The sequence below is a fragment of the Struthio camelus genome, chromosome 1, assembly GCF_040807025.1.
Source record: "Struthio camelus isolate bStrCam1 chromosome 1, bStrCam1.hap1, whole genome shotgun sequence".
Classification (NCBI taxonomy): Eukaryota; Metazoa; Chordata; class Aves; order Struthioniformes; family Struthionidae; genus Struthio; species Struthio camelus.
The window spans coordinates 126,981,413-127,005,330 of record NC_090942.1 but is presented as its reverse complement, the minus strand read 5'-3'; the positions used below and the strand labels follow the sequence as shown (position 1 = coordinate 127,005,330).

General features: G+C 41.5%; 1 protein-coding gene across 1 annotated transcript in view; it reads right to left on the bottom strand.

Moving 5' to 3' along the window:
* The window catches only part of MAOB (monoamine oxidase B), a 57,996-nt gene extending 43,723 nt beyond the window's left edge, over positions 1 to 14,273 (bottom strand). The window contains exon 1 of the mRNA XM_068916221.1: positions 14,142 to 14,273. Within this exon, the coding sequence (XP_068772322.1) occupies positions 14,142 to 14,187 (46 nt within the window). The 5' untranslated portion in view covers positions 14,188 to 14,273. The remainder of the gene's footprint in view (positions 1 to 14,141) is intronic.
* Positions 14,274 to 23,918: the final 9,645 nt, after the last annotated feature.

Genomic DNA, 23,918 nt, shown 5'->3' with positions numbered 1-23,918 from the left:
CAGTCCTCCAGGTAGCTAGTTTAAAGCTGAAGGATGTCTGAGCAAGCAGTGGCTGCTCTAAAGTGCATGTTAAATAAAGACAAATCTGCTCTGTTTCTTGAGGATTCCCTCCTTGCACTCAACCTTCTCACCCAAGTCTAAGTCACTACCTGCAAAGATGTCCGATAGCAGCTTCTCCTTTACTGGAGTCTGCTGGCAAAGTAGCCAGAAGCAATAAAGAGGAAGATGGGGAATCTGAGCCTGAGAATTTTAGATGAAGGCTAGGGCAGTAAACAAATTTACTACAAGGCTCAATATGAGGATCTGTCATAAAATACACTTTGAAAATGGCATAACTCAGTCTGCTGAACAAGCACAGTTCTCTGCCCTGAGACTAATGGAGGAACCGTGGGATATAACAGAATGTTTCACAAGACTAATGGCCAAAAAAGGAAAAATACTGTGATTGATTACATCTCCTATAAACAAATACTGGTTGAGTTCAAGGGCGCTAAAGTAAATGAACTCAAGTATTTCCAAACATAAATATCCAAAAATCATTAGTCAGACCACCTTGGTCCATGCACATGTAAAAACTCAGAGCTGGTACTTTAGAAACCTCAAATGTTATTTGTCTTCCTGGTTTTGAGTCTAAGCCTCACTTTGACCGGAGAGGCCAGGAATTTTATTTCTTTTCTCAATAAGGGCCTCACAAAAATCACAAAACTTGAAGCAGCTGAAATGTTAAGAAAAAACAACAAAACTCACAACCTACACAAAGCTATTGAAGTTGGCACCGCTGCTAGAGGATCACGTGAGAAACAACTTCTCTCATTATACGATGTCTTCATACAGTAATCCTTACCTATCTTATCTGACATTGCATTCCTCAGAAACGCACACAAAATGCACAGGGCAACAAATAAATGAGTCTGACCAAAACTGCTGTCCTGTACAGAGTAAAACAAAATATATCTTCTTTAACATTACAGAAGAACTTTCAAGGAGAACCCATTTGCTAGTGGTCAGGACAATTATAATATTTTATTTAAAGTAACAGTAAGAAATAAAGAGGAATATGCCCCAAGAAGTTGAGGTAAATTGTGGGGGAAGAAGAAAGACACTTCTTCAGTAACAAAAATCCTCTGTGTAATCTCCTAGCCACTAAAAATTAGATCAGTTCATGGAAAAATTCTGTTTGCTCTTGCTTAGACCTAGTTATTCAAAAAGTCAAATAAAAAGCCTGCTTGCCTACAGTCATGGTTCTCCGACCTCCTTTTAAGAGTTGCAACAAAAACACTCTGTAAGTTGAATGTCATTACTATAAGATAGTATATAACACTTTACAGTGTTATATAAGTAAAATAAGAACTGGAGGGCACAAACAGAGAAAAGACATGTTTTTGTCTGCAGCTAAGCAGCTATTTTGAACCACTGGGTTTTCTCTTTGAAATCTTCCATGGTTTCTTTATTGTATTACTGTGCTAGAAATTAGTACTTAATAGCATTGTTTTTGTTTGTGCTGACTACTTTAATGAACACAATCCGTTTACTGCTCTGCTGTTGAGATATTGAACCTGGCAGTGGTCACCTTTACCTCTGTCATTCACCATTAGTCAGCTAAAATTTTTTAATTGAAATAACGGTTTGAAACAATAATGCCTGCAAGGCATTACAGGTAATGTAAAACAAAACTGTAAATAAAAAAAATGGTAAAAAAAACCATTGACCCAAGATCTCGATGAACTCAGGTGAGACTGGCTTTTTTTTTTTTTTAAATACAGCTTTCCTCACATTATGGAAAGGTCAAGGGATTTTGCTCTTGTAAAGAATACTATCCCCTTATATCTTCAAGGGACGTCTCAGAATTATAATGGGAGCACTGCAACAGAGATAGCTAAGAGTACACTGCCTGAAACTCAGTTCACATTAGACTGGCACAGGGTGTCAAAAACGGTGAACACGTGAAAGAGAACCAACAGTCAGTTATCCTGCTTCAGTGTTTTCTTAGTCCTCTCCAAAAAAAGACCTGCAGCATCCAGGCTGCTCTAGGACTTCTAGAGAATAACACTTCTAAAGAGCAATGGGCTACAAGGACACAACATCTGCACTACACCTTTTACTAACTTACCCCTTCACTTAAATCCATGCGCTTTAAGACAGAAGTAACCTCTTCATACTCCAGTTGGGGCATATCCACAAAGATATTTTAGATATCTGACTCCAGATCATGGAAGAAAGGGATTAAATCACAATTAAGAACCTGAATCTATGTTAGAGCTGGGTCTCTGTGAAATGTGATTCTGGGTTATTTTAGATACATTAGCTCCACATGTTGAAACATTACAAGGAGAGGTGCCCAAGTAACTATTTTCTGCTGCAAGTAGTTGTGAGTAGGGGAGTAAATAGTCTTTTTCTAAAGTTGCATTGCTGTGCAGTGATGAATGCCACTAGAATGAATATCACTCATCTACAACATGAGAGAATTTAAAAGAAAAAAATTAACAGTTGCAGAAATCCCAAGGAGCAGAGAAAGACATTATCAGTTCGCCTGTCTGTTTAAAATGTACATTTACTTAAAATATTTGTACAAAGGACATAACATTTCTGCCTAGATATGGGACTCTATGAGCAAACATAATTTATTTCTGTTAGCATTTCATTGTCTAGTCGAAGCAATGAGTTTTTCCTGTCTGAGAGCTGGTTGTGTAACCTGGCTGCAGAGGTCAGCAAGAAGGTCCCTGAGAGTTAATGTGGCTTTACCTGAGCATAAATTCTAGCTCTGGCCCTTAACTTCCTGTGATCTTTTCACTCTGGCAGTATTTCTAGTTGATTCATCTGCAGTGCAGAGAGCAGTATTTATTAAACAGACTTCTTAAAACTCACAGTAAAATCATTCATTCTAAATTTGTTCTAGACATAGCATCTGATAAGTGACATACAGCCTCGCCAATTTTGAGTGAGAACAGCAAAGTGGTAGTGTCTTAAGCCCAAACCCTGCCCAGGGTGGCACACAGATAGTGTTTTTTTCGCATTTGTGTGGAAATCCACTGCCTTCAGTGCAGCACTACTGAGGCTCAAGCAACCACCCATAGGTAGTATCCTGTATATCAGGGCCTTGGAGCAATACTTATCAAAAGACAGCCGTTCTGCCATTGCCCAAGGGGGATAGTGATGTTTCTTTTTTAGTTTCTTTTAGTTTCTATTGCATTTTTACATTCAGAAGTCTCCAGTGAAACTTCAGTTTGACAAAACTGGGCACGCCGGCATTTCAACTGAAGCACATTTCTAGTATCATTCATTTACTTAGTACTTTGTTCATCTTATGGACTTGCCACATCTTACATGTGGAGAGAGAAATAACCTCATTCAACCCCCCACCCGACAAGTCTTCCCTGTCACTGCTCCAGCATTTTCTGCACAGCACAATGCCTTCGCCTCTTCCAGAGAGGCATGCACCAGCCATTGCCGCTCATCCCAAAGGAGGGGGTCACTGACCAGCCGCAGGTGGCCCACAGGAGGGCAGAGAGGCTGCAGTGCTGCCCGGTGACAAGGGCAAACCTCTCCCCGTGGAGCTCTGTGCTCCAGCAGAGCTGTGTGCCTCTTGCACAGCACACACGCCAAGGCAGCCCACCGCCAGGGCTCCTCTTCCCCCAAACGTCCTCCAAGTACAGTCCCAAGCCAGACACATCCTGACGTTTGACTTGATTTTTGGAGGTCTCGCATTCAGAATGGAAGGGTCAGAAGCCTGTTTGTAGGCTCCAGGCAGGTTAAAAAAATAAAAAGTAAAATAAAACCTTCACGTCCTTTGTTACGGCCTCAGGACATACTGAGCAGGTAAAGTAAATTGAACCGCTATTACTATCTGCATCGTAGTTTTCTCTCACAGTTTCAATCCTCCTTTGGCCTTACCCTGCCAGGTTACAGCCCAGGCTGCCTCCAAACACAACAGGTAGATAAAAGAAATAAGGGGGATAAAGAGAACTGAAAGATGAGGTGTCTCTAGAATAAACATATCCTAGCATTAGAATACATATATATCTTAGCACCATGTACAGAGGCCTGACTCAGCCTCTGCCTGACTGAGGTGCTAAGAGGGTAGTTTTAGTTTTAAAAGCATCCTTTTAGACATTGCTATTCTGAGGACATGTAAAAGTATATAAAATGCTAGACAGATTAACTCTGAATGAGAGTCCTTGCTTTCATTTAGGGCAATGTGGGGGAAAAAAACACTAAGCTAAATTGGTAGAATTGCACACAATTATGCAGCAGTTGCCTCAGAAGAGAAATGCCGGTCTGTTCTGCTAACTCTTGCATGTTTTCAAGCAAATAATTCTTTTCTTTCTGTTTTGTTTTCAGTCCCCTAAGGACAAAGGTAAACGCTCAAAATAGATGATCAAAGAGAAGATTTGAAATTATAAAACGCAAACTATCACTCTCATATCTTGACATTATAGCATGTAATCTCTCAGATTTTTCAGTAACTGGTGACTCACAGGCATGTATCTACAGGCCATCACTTCCCAGGGAAGCTAGCAAAACCCCCAGCTGAGCAACCATGTCCCTTGGCTATTTATTTCAGTTAATGCTTTGCTTCATCTTCAGCTAACTATTTTCATCCAGTTGCCATCTAATAATCATGGAGTGATATATGTTGGCAGAGCATGTCTTGGTGTCACTTTCAAATATCCACCAAGCAGTGCCCAGTGACTCTCTGGAAACTGATGCCATCTATGTAATTAAATACCACATGTATAGAAGTAGATAGCTGTACACACACATATACACACAGGACAGATATTCATTTGTAAAGCTTGCAAGGATTTGTTTTATCTGTTTGAACAACTGAAATAGTGAAGAACCCCACTACTTCCCTGCATAATCAGTGTACACGCAAGGCAGCTTTTCGCTGACATCCCAAGGGAATGGTTCCTTTCTTGATGACCAGCTCAGGATGAACTATTCCTTACTCGACATAAGTAACCAAGTGAGCTGGACTACCAAAGGCTGGGAGCATAGAAGTCGTAGAAGCACAGAAGAAAATCACTGAATAAAAAGATTTTCCAGTAACTTTCTTCTCCCCATCTCCTAGCGCAAGCACAAAAAAGTGTATGAGCCAAGTAGCCTATTTTACATCTGTGGTATGATACAATAAGTGAAAAACAAGGTGTAGTAAGCATAAGGGAAAAAGAATAATGAATGAAAAATGAATTTACACCCTTCCCTTTCCTCATTCGTGCTCTTTATTTAGCACCGACACGCAGCACTGACTCAGCCTTTGGGTAAGTTAGCTTTATAAAAATGAATCCATACTTAGCTTTAATATTTAATGCATTCCAAACATGGATCTATCACTCAAGAAAACAAGATACAAGCTTATATGCAGGCTATCAAGGTATTTAGGAGATACAGGCTGAACTGGCTGTTTGATCAGCTGTTGCTGCATGCAGTCAACCAAATAGACCACATTCAGTGTTTTATCTTGATGGTCTAATTCATATATAAGACCAGCTGGCTGGGAGGCAGGAGGTTACAAAGGCATCTTTTTTGTCTCACTCCCAGTTGAAATTATATGCTAGAAACTTAACAACATGATGGATGAAGTTGAACAACACAGTCAGAAAGCAATGTCTGTAAGACAGGCGGTTTCAAATTAATTAAAACTTCATGGAATTTTTTTAACCACTTAAAACATGAAGTGTCAAACAGCGGTCACCATTATAACCTAATCATCGTAACAGCAAGGGTGCCAGAGACTCTAATGACCTGTAGCCAGACTCTTCAGTTCACTGCTGTGCACACATACTGTGCAAAGTAGAGGAGAGGTGGTAAGGGAGCGGTAAAACTATGCACTCGCTTCGTCTAGGTATAAATCACTATACAAGATGAAAGACAGAATATTGTTACCTTCACAATTATTCACTGAAATGAATTCCACTTTAAAATAGGGTAACTGAGGCAGATTCAGAAGGAAATTTATTAATCAGAGACTCTTCAGTTCTGCAAGCCCGCTGCCTATTAACCAGGCCAGTATCACTTTACAGAATACATGTATGTTCTAGCTACATATATACTTCATTGCCTATCTCATATTTAAATAATAAAGTTATTGAGGAAGAGACCACGCTTTTGTCTCACGTTTAGGCTAGGTGTTACACTGTGCATTCCTGGTTCTTAACTACACCACCACCAATAAACAGTAAAAATCCTAAAATCAACCACTTCACTATTGTCATCTCTATAGCATAACATTATTAGAAACGCCAGTGTTAAAGGTTTGCACCTCTGTGTTGCCTTTTGCCACATCCCCAGTTACCAAAAGTAGCTCCGGAGGTCTCAGACTTTCTAGATTGGGCTACCCTTTCTTGCTGGGATGGTTTGCACTCTCTGTTCTCCCACTCTGTCCCTGGATGTCCTTTATTCTATGCAAACACTCACAAACCCCTATGAAATCCTGCCACCCATCATTTCCTTGAGCTTGCCATCCGGAGCTCTGACACTCCAGGTGCTATCAGGACCCCATCACTCCCTGTATTGCATCCATGCAACTGAGTCCTATGGGTTGGGGGGTGCTGGTGGGGTGGGATAGGGACAGCAGCCTCACATCTATACTAGGGAGGTGGGAACACATGGTGGCAGTGGGAGCAGCACAGGGGCAGACAGGGGAGAGAAGAACAGATGGAGGACAAGAAAAGGACAAAAGATAGATCAAATTTCCTTGGGCTTCTTTGTCCCTAAAGATATTTCACTGTCCTTCTCCTTGGAAGCCTGCTCCGCCCATAAATGACGTTATCCCTGTCTCTTGAGTCTAAGTCACTGCGACTTGTCTGTGGCTTGGCAGGCACGTTCCAGCTTCTCCTTTTGGGATAACTTATCCAGAACTCAGGATGCGGACAACTGAGATACTGATGCCCGCTCTTCATTTTCTGTTCCCTTACAGCACTCTGACCTCACAAACTGGTCACAATAGTGGTTTGTAGAGCAAACACAGTTTTTAAAGGGACTTCATAGTGACATTACTATCCAGTAAGCTGTTTGAAAAGATAACTGACAGGATAGAAAGGGTTGTCCTATCGTGGGGGACCAACTATAAATTTTTTGCTAAATTTTGTTAGAGGAATGAGATTTGGGTGTCTGGCCAGCTTGGTAAGTGTTGAACTGTTGAAACATCTTTATATGGGACTTGACCAAATCTGCTCCACTTTGCTGAGCACAATCTCCAAAGAACGTTTATAAGTTTTGCCAGAATAATTTCTGTAGCCAATAAGAATACAAGGTTTAAATCCCAAAGTACAACAGTACACTCCTGCTGATCACTGAAATTAGTGAAAAATATCTTTAAACATGGATTATGCAAGATTACAAAATTATAATCCTTAGACACAACTCAGTCTGCAGGGAAATCAGTCTAGTTAACTAGATATGATTACATTCTGATAAATCATCTCATACAGGAGCATTCATCTTAACATCTGACATAAGTTTACAAGGATGAAATAGGTTATCAGCTCAGAAGGAAAATCATGTTATGTTCAAAAATGGCTATATAAAAATTAAATGATTGAAACTATAATGAGATTAATGCAATTTCCTTTAGAAATTGAAGCCCAACTGCATTATAGCCGATTTCAGAAATAGCATAACTGAGCGCTTTCCAAGTGCATCAGGATATATTCTCCGTAGAGTAAAACTAAAGAAAGGTTTCTATGTCAACATGCCATTGCTTAGTAAACTTTCATAACCAATATAAACTTCACCATTGTGTCAATGCACTCTCTGAAGCAGCTGCTACAGAACGGAGACACAAGACAAAGGCAAACTACTCTTCAGCGAATGGGCAATGAAACAATATTGTTTTTTATCTTTAAGTAATAGAACAATTTAACTACTGCTGTTAGGTTCACTACAGAGAAGCAAACTGTGCCAGTGGGAAGTGTGCACCAAAACCACCCAGATTTTTTATATACAGAATAGTAACTTCTGAAGTAAAAAAAACTTCTCATTTGACTAAATTATGCATAAGATTTAATTCATTGTCATTACCTGCTGGGTAAGAGATGTAAATATAGAGTAAACTCTGCTGGGTTTAATGGTACTATAAGCAGCACTGGAAGTTTACTTCCGGGACTACCACAGCTGTGTAAACCTGTCCTGCTCAGGCTCTCTGTCTACACAGGCATTGCAAACATCCCTGCTTAGCTTTGTGCCACAGCTCACCTTTTGGTAAGACCATCTCCGCTCACCAGCTGTCCTTTGGACCGTGCAAACTGCTGAGATCATGTTAGGAGGCCTGAATAAATAGAGCCTGAGCAGATGGCTGCTCCTCACAGCCTCAAGAACGGTGAGGACCACAATCACCACAGTTATAGAAGTCCAGGTCAAATTAACTTTTGCTGTTTACTGGAGATTGATATTATGGTCCCTCACTAGGGGAGAAAACATGCTGGACTGTGTGCCTATAAAATTACTTCTGTCCTTGATGAAGCCAAGAAGTGAAAATGGGCAAATCAGAATTCAGAAGTACGCAGAACTTGATCTTTTCACAATCTATTGACATTACAAGAAAAACAAGAAAAGAAAGAAAGAAAGAAACTGGGCAAGAAGAGGGCAAAGAGCACAGAGGCTAAAGATGGAAGCGCACCTGTGGCCAGGATGGTAAAGTAAATTATTTTTGACTGCACCGTAGTGCAAGACAAGCACAAAATTCAAATGCTTACTTTTCCATGTTACTGGCTGTGATCTACAAAACTGAAAGTATCCCAAGTAATCTGCAGTGTCTATGTTAGCAAATAGTTAACACAAGAGTGGAAGATCTACAGAGCAGAACAGTTGGAGTCTGAATATCCAGCATCCATACTATATGCATGAAAGGGGCTTTGCTTCAGACTAGGTCTTGCCTTGTCCTATAGGCGAGCATCTGATTAGTGGTTGGAGCACAAAAGTCGAGCTCCTGGAGCACATCTTCCAGTTTATCTTCATGCAAAAAAGGAATCCAATTTGTACCTTCCAAGACTGTCCGGTGATGCACATCGCAGAGCAATAAGTAGGGTCAGTCAGGAGATTTGCTCCAAGGTGCGCACCTGATCTGAACTAATAAACTGATGTAGATGAAGACATCCTGCCATCCATCTCTGGTGCAATTAGATTCTAGTCTAGTGATAAAATAGACTCTGATAAATCTTACTGCTGCTGATGGTGGCCCAAGTAAACAATGCACCGCACTTTCTTATAAGGAATTTTCAGCCTCTTTTGTGTTTAATCTGTATGTCTAATAAACATGTAATTCAACAGTTCAGTTAAGAAATCCTTACGTACTTTGCAGTTCATAACACCTACATCAACTACTACACATCAATTTTAGTCCTCCAGAAGTTATTGCCATAATAGCTACCTAGGAATCCCTTGTACAAAGATTTGCTAACCCAGCTTACCTTTTTCCCCCCCTTTCGAAGGTGCTTTTCACATTTTTCTGAACAGACACAATGAAATTCCCCTAGTAACTACCCCTTCATAATGGTTAAACCAGCTTATGGAAGTTCCTTTCCTTTCCTATCTTTAACAACGCATCTCTTTGAGCCTTGAGGTGGAACGTCTCCTCCAGGTAGCACGGAAAGCTTCTTATCAAATCAACTAGGAGGTATTGGTCAGTGACTTATAATTACTCTCTCTGCTGCCCAGACTACAAAACTATCCTACAGCATTATTCAGCTGCTTTCTGTCCTATTTGCTGTGTATTGCCAACATTTCTGTGAAAAATTTAGGAGTCAAATGGCAGGCTTCACCCAATCACTTCATATGTCTTTGCAGCTGTCATGACAGTAGTTCAATACAAAAGGAAGAACCCTGTGTGAACACAGAGGTTCATTAAATCAACTGATGTTGGAAACATCCTGGATTCCCTGGATGATACCAGAGCAGAGATCATCAGTCACACTCTGAGAGGGTCATAATCCTCCTGCAGATGGGTTCAACCCATCCCTAGCTATTTCATTCATCCTGGTGCTTTTTTCAAATGGGCATCTCGTACAGGACAGCTAGATTGGGACTGTTCTCCAACAATAGTGTCTCATTTGGCAAACCGTCTTTTTAAAGGATGAGTATTACGACACTGTATTACTAGGGAGCAAACGGAAGAGACTGATAAGTAAATAGTGAGGGTCATTCAACTCTTGTACTTCTCTTGTAACATGAGCTAGTTGTGTTTTGAAAAACAATTTTGCCCTCTGCTTCAGTCTTTTAAAATAGACTGAACATCTTCAGATAATAACCTCCAAAACACTAGACCTGATTTTCAAAGTAAATTGTAACTGGCTCAGAGATACAGTGAAAGCTACAGTAATTATACATCATATTAGATCTTCATTAAAAAAAAAAATCAGAAAAAGAAGTTGATAGATCACAATGGTATCTCGATAAGGCTAGGACAGGTATGTGAATATTTTCATAATCCTAATATTTCAGTAGGAAAATTCTGCCTTAGAGTAGGTTTTTGGTTTCAAAGTTACAGGACAATTTCAGGTTACCTGTGAGCAGAAAAACACTAAGTGTCCTTGAAATAACATTTAATATAACTCAAAAAAGGCTTAGCCTTTCAATAAAAAAAAAAAAAAGTTAACTTCAATTTGATGATAAAATCTGTGCACCAGTAATTTAAGCAAATCTTCTTAAACAGTAAAGCCACAACATTATCTTAAAATCTGATAAATTCTTTTAAAATAAATAAAGAAAAGAGGTCTCCATGGCAAAAGCCATGAATAGGAAAGCAGTTTTGAAAACATGCGCAGGAAGTTTTTCAAAGAAACTTCTGAATATATTCCAAGATTTGATTTTAAGAAAATTCTTGTCACTGGCATCTCATAAATAAAGATGATATGCAAGTCTGACGACCCACCCCATACCTTTCGCACAGTTGTTTCCATCTCTGGGCATAAGGAGTCCTTCCAGGAGAAACAGATGATTCTGAACAAACAGAAGAACGTGCCCCATATACAAGTTTCAGCTCTGTGAGAAACTACCTTTTGCATTCTGATCTAACTGCTCTTTAGTCCCAGACATACTATACATATAGGCTGTTGCTAAGTATCTTCAAATATGCATTTTTAAGTTGGGAAAATTTCTTCTAAACAATTTTTTTTTTAATCTATGGCATTCACAATAATTTCGAGGACTTCAGCAGAAGTTCTACCCATAGAAGAGAATCTACTCCTTAATAAATCCTTCTGTTTCATAAACATCTTCACTGTCTTAGTGTCTGTATTAAGGGATGGCCCAAAATCTTCAGATGAGGGGACAAAGATCATTTTTTAAACTAGGAAAAATTACTGAAGACTAATCTAAAGCAGATTTTCATTAGAGAACACATGAATTATCCAGTTTTTTAGCTTTATCCTTTGCTTTTTAACAAGCCCACAACAAAGGACACTGAAAATGATCCAACAAAAGAAACGATGTCTTAGGATAGAATTATCTTCACCTTCAAAGGAGAACAGTGACTACCACGGTTCTGAACCGCTCCATACTGTGACTCCGTTATCAGGCTTTTTACTCTCTAAATTTAATTAGTAGGATTTAAAGTCTGGATAAAAGATGGTCATAACTGCTGCCAAAGGGGGCTAGAGCACTGCACAATGGACAGTTTGTATTAACCTAAATAAATAAGCAGCAAAAAGAGAGCTGAATCTTATCTCTGCAAGATGTTTATTCACATCTCTACTTCAGTAAGGCAACTCTTTGTTTCTTCCATGCTCAGCTTCTTTGCTGATGCCTATAAGTGCTAACTCAAGTATACTTTGAAGATTATGAGAGCATTCTGCTGTTTTACATCGGTGTGCCTACTGACGCCTTCCTCACCTGAAGGCAGTAACTTCAAAATCTTAGTTGGCTGCTCCTGGGGCAGCTCAGAAACAGTGACTTTCTGAAGGAATGAACAACACATCTGGAGCAAAAACGAAGCTGCTCTCCAAGGAGTGACCCATTTGAGAAATCACATACGTTTCATTTTCCAGTGCACTGGAGAAGAGATCTCTCAGGAGAACAGCTTGGCATGCCTGCCAGAGCTTTCAATAGGAGCAAAGAGATACAAAAACACAGTTTTGTCACCTGGCTGCAAGGCGAGTGATTTACAAATAACTGTATGGATAGAAGACAGAGGTGAATCATGGGTGGTATAGAGTAGTTAAAGGAAAGTGACTGGAGAGAGGAGTTTAGACATCCATAATTTTTTTGTGCATTATTTTTCTAACCTCTGTGTGAGGGCAGGAGTAAAGCTGCTAAGCCATGAAAACACAGAGTGCTTTGGAGAAGATTTGATGTAAAAGAAAATAAACAGGAAATTGGTTCCTTACAACCCCTTGCCACTTACTTCTAACTGCAAGTAGCGAAGAGCAAAACCTACAACTGAACACTATATAGTGCTGCTCCTCTGCTTCTGTTGTGAGCACTCGTTCAGAAAAACATACGGAGGCTATGCAGGCATGCCATGAAAATACTCCCATGGCAACAATGAAAAACAAGGGTATATTAAAAGCTGTTGTGCTGAACTCTTTGACTCCCAATTAATTAAACAGATGGACCTTGTAGCACTGCTGCTGTACAAAAACACGACACTGAAAACATTTTCATTTAGAAGAAAATTACTGTTGATTAATTTTCTGTAATCGACTTCCATTGTGAAACAAGGTATAAGTTAAAAATGAGCCATAATGCTGTGTTCAGAATCAACTGTGTTTTACAAAATAGTAATGATTACTTTTTACTAGCAGCATAACATACCTGAAACATTTTATAATTAACAATATGTACTCAGCAGTTTGCTATCAGGGAACCATTCTTAGGATGTGTTGCCAATGAGTCTAAAGGCATGAGTTCTCTATGGAAATAATCCACTGTAAGTCACCTAAGAAGTATGTGGGAAAGGCCACTGAAAATAACATATCACTGTTCACTGTGTATTGCATATCATTCAACTTGCATACTACACACTTTAATATAGTGCCTAAACAGAATTCTAGGATTATATATGAAAAAGCAATGGCAACTAAAAGCCACATAAAAATGGATGAATACAATCACGTGTTTTGTAATACATTTTGAGTAATTTGTTCACAGTTTGGCAAGGGATACTATCTGCCTCTGTGGACATACGCATACTCATTACGTACTTCTGAGAATAACATTTACCACAGCCGCTAACACATTGCATAACTTCCAACAACCAAGGCCAAAAAGCAACTATTTGGCATAGTCACACATAAAAAAAAAAAAATCTCTTGCACATACATTTATTTGGACATGTGTGCCTCAAAACCAAATATATGATATATGATGAAACATATGATACATCTGTTATATACAACAGACATGATACATGATATATGACAGACTCCTTCTGGGCATGCCCTGTGGCCTTTTAGCCAGGATCAGGTTAAAAACAGTCGTTTGCCATGCAGCGCAACAAAGCTTCCAGGCTTGCAGTCGATTTCAGCGAAACTAGTCATGTTCTTAAATCCACGCATGTTGGATGAGGAACTAGAAACTTTATTAAATTTTCCAGCTCAACTGCCGGCGTTTTTCCCTTTCTGCTTCTACCTGCTCCAAACAGAACATATCCAGAGATTTAAAACAGCTACTTGTCGGCTGGGGCGTAACACTACCAGACCCCGGTGCAGAAATAAGATCTATATCCTTAGTCGGCCTAAAACTTCCCGAGGGAATTATACACCTTCAAGGGATGGAGGGGCTGGAGAGTAGAAGAACCAAAATAAAAAATAAAAAAAAAGACAAAAATCAAAGAAAAGAAAACAAAACAAAAACTAAGCGCTGCTGGATGCGACATTCAGCCTGAGCTACGGAAACGCCGCGCAGGAGGCTCTGCTGCACGGGCGGGGACCGCCGCACGACGCCGGTACACCTGAGCATCGCGGCGGTAATCCGGCACCGGCCACCATCTCCGCCCAGATGGGCCCCCAACCCCTCCAACCCCGGCACCGGGCAGCCCGCCGACCCGACGGGACGGGGCCCCGCCAGTCTCCGCCGCGCCCTAGCCCAACGGCCGCCGCCGTCCCTCCCGCCGCGACTTGCCGCCGCCCCGGCCCCGATCCCGTCACCCCCGGCATCTCCCCGACGGCCCCCGCAGGTGCACCCCCCCCCTCCGCCGGACCCACCTGAGATGCCGCCGCCGACCACGACCACGTCGTAGCTCTCGGCCATGGCGCTGCGCTGCGCTGCGCTGCCCCCCCGCAACCCCCGGCGGCCGCTGCCTCCCTCCCGCGGCGGCTCCGGCGGGCGGACAGTGCCGGGCCGCCCGGCCCCGCCCCTGGGCGGGCCCCGCGCCGCTCCCGCCAATGGGCATCGCCGGGGGGCGGGGCACGGCGGCAGGTGGCGGTAGGAGCAGCGGGGGTGGCGCCGCCATTTTGAGGGCGGGGGTGTTTGGGGAGGGGTTGGGCCGCTCGGCTGCCCTTTGCCCCCGGTGGGGAGCACTTGCGGCAGGGGGTCCCTGCCAGCTGTGGGGCCCGGGGTGCTGGGCCCCTGCTGCCAGCCCTAGGGCTGTCCCAAGGATGACTTGGAGAGCTAATGCTTTTCCCAGCAGACATGGCACTCATGTCATACCCCTCTACCCACATATGCCACTATTAAGGAAAAAAAATACCTTTTTCTCTCCTACCTGTTGCAGGGTTTGGGCAAAGAACAAGCCCATGGCTTAGAGGAGCAGAGCACTCAAGGGCTTGCCATCCCTCATCCTCCGAAAGCTGTGGATGTGTTGGAGGCTGCCTCTTCACCCACTGAGGGCACCAGGCAGGAGCTGCGGCTGCCTAGGCCAGAGTTATGGACTCTAAAAGATCGGCAGTATTAAAGATCACTTTCCAGTTAAGGCTTTCCCTGAAAGCTTCTCTAAATAAGCTATGCCTTGTGCCAACCTTGGTTTGTCCTGTGTAACCCAGCAGTACACATCCACTCTGCTTTTCCAGATCGGCCTCCACGTGTAGGGTTGTCTGCCCATACCTTCAGGAAACTCACCTGGAGCAGAAAAGACTGGCTCATCCAGAAACAACAGTGTCATCAAGGTCACCTTGAGCCTTTAGGCTGGTCCCCTACCAACCCAACAGGGTTTTCCATCACACAGGTTTCAAGTTTCCCACGGGAGTGGGACTCTGGAAGAAGAGCCTTTGGAGATGCTACCTGTCTGCACACATCCATTCTTCATCCATGCGTCTGTATGGAAAACAGCCAGCAGCTGTGTCAGTCGTGCCCTGATCTTCCACCCTCAGCTGGCTGGAGGCAGAAGAGACACAGCCTCAAGACTCCTCTAAGCCAAAGTCACTTTTTCAGTCCATGTTGTTCCCCGTTTTCTGGAACCGTATGCTGGAAGAAATAGCCCATAGGAGTCTGGGCAGGAATCTCTCTTCCTCTTGCATAACAACTCAAGTGACAGCTGGTGGTGTACTGAGGCAGAGGCACTTGTGCCAGGAGGCACAAATATTGACTGTAGAAGGTGCAGTCGCTGCCTTTTTAAGAAGAAAGTGAAGGAGGAAAATTCAGCGGGCAGGAAGGAGAAAAAAGAAAAGAAAAGATACATCTAGATCAGCTGGTTGCAATGCTAATAATCACTCGTGGACCCAACTTCTCTGTCTCTGTTGTCCCGCTATTTATTGACAAAGCCTTAATGTGCTGTTTTAGGAGAACTGGCAAGTGTTACAGGCAGTGGGAAGACATAATTCAGAGAGGTGCTGTGAGATGATTCCCCTTGATTTCCAGCTCTGCAGAGCTGTATTACCTGGACCTAACCTATGTGGTGCATTAGGAGTTTTCTGCTCCATTCTCTTTAATTAATTGTCTGTGAGATTTTACATGTAAATGTGGAAGGCAGTAAATGAATCCAACAGTGAACTGGAATAGAAGTTTCCAAATTAAAAGCTTTCCATTCATGCCTGGTCTGAATGAGTTGAGGAAACCCATCGAGGTAAAATGGATGTGTTCATATGGCTAAGATCCCTTCCCTCTAAAAGCAGAGTGGTCAAGGGCAGTAAGCGTAATGTCCAGTGTCAAGGCTCCAGCATCTTTATGATACTCCAGGATGAACTATCCGTCGTACAGGAATACTAACAAGCATTCCATGTTCCTTTATATATTTTTCATATGCTCCCACATCACTTCCATCTTCATGTCTGTGTCCTCTCTTTCCCGGGCAATGTTCTCCCTGTACTTCTCTTGCCCTTACTTTTCATTGCTCCTCCAGTCCTTCTCACTTAGCTAGCTCCTCTCCTCGTACCCTAGCTGCTCTTTCTCCAAACTGTGTAAATTGACAGATGAATTCCAGCCATATGGTTCTTTTAGGATGAAAGCCTCAGAAAACTAAAGAACCAGACAATTAAAACCCATGATTCCAGGATAAGGGCAAGTTTGGGGTGAAGGAAAGGTTAAATTTTCAAAAAAATAGAGAAAGAGCAACACCTAGCTCAGCAGGGTTCTCAGGGTTTGAAGAAGGAAATTTTCCCTTGGTTTACCTGTTATCTTTACTACTTTTAACTGTCAGATTAACAGTTACAGCACTGATATCTGGAAAACGTGCACACTTATCTTGCATGGGAATGCAATTCTTCCTAATCATGTGGGGTTTTTTGTTGTTGTTTTAGGTGTGTGGGTGTTTTTTTTTTTTTACTGGGAGAAGGCATACCAGAGTGGCAAGAGATTTCAGAGTGCCAGGGGCTGAGCTATCATCTCAGGTACACCTTTTAGCAGTGCAGACTTTAAAAAAATGGGATGATGTTGATGCAAAGCCTGAGCATGTTGGAAGAGGTATGACCTAAGTGTCATCTTCTACATGCGGATTGGGAGTTCTGCCATGTCATCCTTCCTTTATATTTATCTCTGTGTACTGGCCATTCAGGAGACTCCTGGCTAATTTAGGAGCCAGTTTTTCCCTGCATTACCCTTTTCCCTTTCCCTGCTCATCACCTTTTACCTTTCACCAGTCTGAACAAACACTGAGCAGTAGCAAGCATTTAAAAACATCCACTAGTTATAGCAAGCAAATTCTTAATTGTGAGTTATGTCTCCATGTATCAGCTAGCAGTGCTTTGTTCTGGAAGAATATGAATTTTCAATTTCGAAGTACAGCAGAGCAAACATCTGGGTCATTAAGTCAAGTTTCCTACTGTTAAGGACACATTATATAAGCCTTCTAATGAATGAGTCTCTCTCTGTCTTAGAGCCAGCCAACCTCTTCTAAAGCCAGCTCAATGCTTTTTCCCTCCCCTCTCCCACAGTAAGTCCATTTCAAAACTTCATTTTTTCATTTCTGCTTCAATCTCTTCTGCTTCCAATACGTTTGCACTATGATGATTTAAACAGACATCAAGTTCTCCCTTCCGCTTTCCTACTGCTAGGCTGATAATAATCAAGCACTCTAGTTTCCTCACATTCTGGGAGTCCCATTTACTGATCCTAATATCGCTTTTCTTCACCTGTCTTAGTCCAAATGTATTTATTTTCAATGAGTAAGACCCGAATGGTATGTATAATCCTGATAAAGCCTCTTGATGGCATAAAGATCTTCATAAAGATCACAATAGGATTCTATTTCTGGTTTTATGCCCCCATTGCTTCTCTCATCCCCTGCAGTTCTAACTAATTAAACAGAGAGAGAATTCTTCTGCCTGAATTTTGGTGCATTAACCTTTGAATGCACAATGCTATAGGTTAAGCAAACTTTTTGAGAAAACAGAGCAACTGCGTGCCTCCACATTTTCCCAGCATGGAAGGGAATTCATCCGAGACCTAGACAAAGTACACTATTTTCACAAATTTTGTTGGGCGCTTAGACACGGTGGTAATGAGGTGGCAAAAATAGCTGTATTGTCGGACAGAAAATTTACTGATATCACTGGAGTAAATACTGAGAAATGAGTGGAAAGTTACTGGAGTAGGAGTCAAAGCCAAAGATCTCCAATGTATGAAGACTAAGATAGAATTTAGGCACGTAATTCATGACTGTCTAGTCAATGGGTGGTAAAAACACAGTGCAGCGTTTTAAATTACACAAGCTTTCAGCTTCTGCTCCTTGAATAGCACTGTCTTTAAAAAGTCAGCTTTCTGTTGTTTATTATGTGTTAGTCTCTTGTCCTCATATTCAGCTGGAAAGTATCAGCTTTAGGAAGAGCCAGTTTTCACTGCTGAAATTTCTCATTGGCATGTAATAGATACGGACATAGCCTTTAATCAAAGCAGCAGAATGGATTCCTCCTTTACTAGCAAGCTATATTAGCACCTGCATCGCTAGGATGCTTCAGCTACAGTGATACAATCACAGCCAAGAATCCCCCTAAATTCCTGGCTGTGGATGCAAACCCTCAGCATGTCAGCTCTATATCAACAAGTCCTAGGTGTTCATCCTGCCTCCCACTCTTCTTTGCTACTGCCACCCTGCCATACCATAGTGGAAAGACACCCAGGCCACAGGCTAGATGGACATCCAGGCACACCACAGTGGGTCTCGGATCATCATAACCGGGGCCAGGGCACAAAGGCCTGACAGGTTTTAGGCTGCTTGAAGGTCGGAGGATCAGGCTTGGGAGCACAGGCAAGTCTAGACATAGCCTTAGGAACCTCCGTCGCATACAGGAAAACTGTGCAGAGACGCTAACAAACAGACTGTGTGTAAAGACTGAGATTGCATCTTCCATCAGCCACGAGCATACACTGTGACTGTGTGCTTTCAGGCCCTTAGCGAATTTGGTGCTTATACTTTATTATCAGTTTGAGGCAGAGAATGTCTCAGAGGCAGACAGTTTCCTTTGGAGGTGCAGGAAACAGTGCTTGCTTGCTTTCTATAGTCTGAAAACAGGTAATACAGTTCCACCAGCAGCATCTTTGTTTCTGCTGAGTAGTGAAGTTACAGAAAATATGCATGTTTAAATACCTTTTAAACATGCAATTTACACAATTTTAAATATCACTAAAACAAGCAAAGAAGCGATTATGTAAGCACACGTCAGTGCTTTTGAGGTACTGTACAACTAAATGAACATAAGCTCCATGCCAAGCTTTGCAATAAATGAAACCTGCTTCAAGGAGTCTCAGGAGGATGTCTAGTCTGTCCCTTTGCCCTAAGGTGGCATCAACCGTGACCAAGATGTATCTTGATTAACAGAGAATGTTAACTGGAGAGGCTAAATGTTAACAGCCACGATTTTTCATCCAACATACAACAGTCTGACATTAATCTAGAGGTAATAAGCAAAAACTGAAAATTTTATCAGTCAGATTCCAGTAAAAGTAGAACTGATCATTAAATATAAAGCCTACAAGATTAAGCCCATTAGTAAAAGCATTGAGTGAATGTGCACATACTACCCTCTACAACATAGAGGCTTAGTAGAAGAACAGAAAAAGGATCTGGGTGCCGTGGCCAGGCAGGCGCAGGACTGTGGCAGGGCTGGAGCCTGGCACTGCTGCAGCATCTTGAGGTATGGCTGTGACAGTGGCTCAGAACTGCTTTGCCTGTTTTCAGATTAGTCAGTAGAAAGGCCAGCAAAATTAGGACACTGCTGATATCATAATCATTGAAGACAAGTGGACAAGTTTCTAGATCATAATACAGAACATTTTTGGCTTCCTTCTTGTTATCTCTTTGTCTGGTCAGACTTAAGGCTCCTGGCAGGAGGTGTCTCCAACTATGTATGAACACAGACTCCCATTTAATGGAGGGGGGGTCTTATAGGCTCTAACACAATAAGCAGTCAAACCCATTCCCCGTCATTCAGTCTCACTGAGAATCCATTCATCAAGATTGCTTGTATAATGAAAGCCTGAGAAAGAGAGAAGGAAAGTAAATATGGTCTCTCAAATGATTCTAGATAGTTCTACTTCATAACCGCTAGATTTTCTTTCCCTTTCTTTGGCCTAATGAGTCTGTTTTTACAAATCTATGCCTGATGTAAGCATTGTTCTGATGCAAGGATTGATATCAATAATGGTAATTATACATATACATGCATATATACTAGTATCTCAAAAAAAAAAAAAAAAACCCAAAAACCAGAAAAACAGAAACCCTTAAACTTTAGCATAAATTATTCTCCCAACATCAAGCTCATTGCTGCACTGTGCTAATCACTGTCTGACTGTTAGTTACAGTCCAAGTTGGTAGAATTTCCTATTGCTTTTATCTTTTGCAAAACTGTCCTCTGAAAGAAATACACTGTCAGGTTTGTGGTGGTGTCTGCTATTGATACCAGCACGCCCATCTGGCAAAGGTGCCTGGTACTGCCATGGAGTCTGTGACACGGACTCCTACCACTTTCAAAAGACATTCTGCATTCAATCACAGGCAATGCCAATTCGCATCGCGCAGAAGTCCTAACGGGTATGTCCACATGTGAGCCATCCAAAAAAGAATGATGACAGAAGAAGGGAAAGCAGTACTTGAAGTAGATGTAAAGGAGATATACAAAGTTTTTTAGAAAGTAACAAAAAAAAAAATATTCTCAACAGCAGCAGCAGCTAAACTGGCAAGATGGAGGGCTGGTTTCCCCATTGCCCAGGCTGGAGAACGAATCTGAATGAGGTGTTCCTCTAGTTTATCTGTAGCCACAAAAGAGCCACAGAAGTGACCACTAGGCAGTGCAGGAGCTAGAATGGTAGAGATCAGTCCAAATGATTATCTTCCTTCTTCAGATGGAGGCGGACTTAATTTTGGACTTGAAGGACACTGTTCCAAAACAATCAGTGTTTTGTAAGCAGTGGCCAGAAGACTTATGTCCTGAACTGAACCTGAACTGAAGACCAACAATCTTTGCTATGTAATGCCTGTCTTTTTTCCGACCCTTGTTTACAGTCTGGCTGAGCGCTTTTTTTTTTCCCCCTTATACTTGACGAGCAAAGGCTAAAGATGCAAAACAGATGGCAGCAGTGAAATTCCTTCTCATACCTCTACACAAGACACTGCTCTGTATAATATGCATTGGCATAACTCAGAGCACTTTAGGAATTAAAATACTATTATCCTTTTAACAAAAATGACTCCCCTGTCCTTTTCTGGTAACCTAGCCTGAAAAGTTCCTGAAGAGACAGCTATGCCTCTCACTCATGTCAAATATTTTCTCAGTGAATAGTGGCAGATGATCTTTGATTTTTATATCATACTGGTCCTGCTGCTTAGCAACTGTCAAAGTCACAGCATACCATTTCCATCCTCCACTTGAAGGATAGCTCCCTTTCAGCCTGGCCGCTGCCAACCATTGTTAATTCATTGCTAATATATTTCACTTGACCCACAGTCAGAAGTAGTTTCCGCATTCCTCTGTTCCTCATTCTCTAATTTATGTCTTTTCCCTAGTGTTTACTCTAACGTCACATTCCCTTATTGCTAGCAGTGGTGAAATAATTCAGCATCAATAACAAAACTCATGATCCTCTTCTGCAGAAAAAGAAAATACAGGAAGATATTCTGGAAGTTCCTACAGTGTCGACTTAGGGAAAAAGTTGAAATAATGAACAAGATGCTATCATGTATCAATGAGGAGGTAGTTATCACTGAGCAGGTTATTACATTACCTCTGTATGGTAATGCTGCTGTGACTAATAAGGAAATGTTGTCTGCACTTCTGTGTACACTTACGGGACACGATTTCCACCCAAGATGTCTATCTGTCTCCATTGACCACCGAGGACACCTAGCTGATTGACTTAGACTAGATAAACTTTCAAATGTTTAAAACTAGCGAGGTAAGTCCCACTTCAAGGGTCCACAGAGGGAGCAAAGAGCAACTAAGAGAGTTCTTCAGTGAGTGTAGTGGAAGTACACGAAGACCCACTAGCTACATGCTGCACAATTCAGTGAAAGCCTTGCTAATTATTAACGTCGTAGCATGGATTTTAAGCACCCATAGCCACAGACAGTCAATGTTAGCTGTATCCTGGATCAGAATCAAGTTTTTTTTCCTAGAATCGCCCTTTGCACTCTGTATTTTGTAAACATTCAAAATCCCAACATTGCAAAGTGCTGAGTTTATTCCAAATCTTTCTGTGCTAAATCTTGCAGGGTCAGCACTTGATTCTGTTCTTTGAGACTTTTGGTAGATTTTCCACATTCATGTTACTTATTTTTCTTTCTGTTGCATACACAATTTTCATTCTTTTGGGGGTTAAGCTTTGTCCAAAGTCTTTAATTATTCTATAAATTCCAAGGTCTGACTCCTCACGAACTTTTTCCTTGTATGCTTCCTTTAATACATTTTCATAAAAGAAAAAACTCCTCTAGAAAATAAAAAAAATTATGTATCCACTTACTAGCTGTGCAATAATTTAAAATCAGCACAATCAGGATTTAAAATTAATCAAGGCTTTTGATTGTTACCTTCCTGTTATCTTGTGTCTGTCTAAGTATTTAGGTTTAGTGTCTGTACACTACTGTCTTCCATTTTATAGCTTGCTTTTTTTCAAAACATTTTGTTATTTTAATAACCTCAACTTGCAAAGGAGTTTTATGTTTATTAACATTTCTTTACAGCGCAGCCACGATTAGGCACAAGTCTCCTTGTTTTCTGCAAAATGAGCCTGCTGCACTTATTTTATGTTTATAATGAGATCCCCAAAGCAAATCTTCTTTTATAGTTTCAATAAAATCAAAATATTTTGAATGAAGGTATCTCTGAATGCTAACTGCTGTGGAATACAGACACTGAACAATAATGTTGAAATGTAAGTATTTTTTGGTCTCACATTTCATATGGTCAGTATTTTGGTTTTGTGAGGTAATCAGCCTTACTGTTATTTTGGGTTGCATTTCACAGTGGGTAGATATTGCCAGAAGTCAGAACTAGGTGGGATAGTTTCAAATGCTGGTACTTCACAGAGATAAAAAACCAGCCGAACACCACCAGGGTACTTTGCTTCAGTCCCCTTCCTCTGCCTAAGGACATTTAGTTTCTTGTTGCTGGTGACTGCAGTGAAGGGAGCTGTATGGATGGAGAGCAAGTTTAACTATTTTCCCAAAAGACCTCGCCTGATCAAAATAACCTGATCTGGTTCTTCTGCCAGGAAGAACCAGATTCTTGAATCAAAATATCTTATAGGATAGATGCCATCTAGATTTGTCACAGTGTTTTCATTTTGTGGTAGGTGAAGCTTGTCATGTTCAAATACCTGACCTTACTGTCTGCTTGCTTGGGAGCAGATCTGTGGTGATGCTTCAACCTCTGGCAGTTCCACAGCCAATGACAGAGGAAAACAAAATGTGCCTTCTGCTGCAATTTAATCTTGGTCCTGAGCCGTCACATGCATTTCAGTGATTGATTCTGTATGCAGGGGCCATCGCTTTCTCTGATGCCCTCTAGGGAAAGGTTGGTATCTGATGGTGATGTGCCAGACTCCACTCATCGCATGCAAGTGCTTGAAGCCAGCTTCCATGATGTTGTAGGGTACCTCAGCAAGGATTCTTCTGTCTGCTTTCCTTGTTCAGATAGACATTCTTATTTTGAATGTAGTACTGGAACTCTAAATGATGTCTTGGGGTCAGACCATGATTTGAGATTTTACTCTTTTTGAAGTGTTATCTGCTTCCCTAACAGATCTCTTTGATCTGTCTTGTTTTGCCTTATATTTTCTTCTGGTTCCCCATTGTGGGTATTTTCTATTCTATGTAAGCTGCAACTTTTTGAGTCTTTATTTCTGATATTTGCATGTACATGCAGTGAAAGCACAGTGGCCAAGGAAACTGCCAGGATTTCTTCTTTCTGAATACTGTAGCACTGCTTACTGCTCTTTATATTGTGCATATAGCAAGTTCAGCAGTGGGTTGGTTCATCTGCTATGTCTGCACTAGTTTCTGCATGGATCACAAACTAAGTTTGTCCGTCTGTCTGGATTTTTCAATATTGCAAACAGATTGTGGTGTGAGGGCCTAGTTTCTGGCCATCTGCAACATTTGCCACATGTTCTGT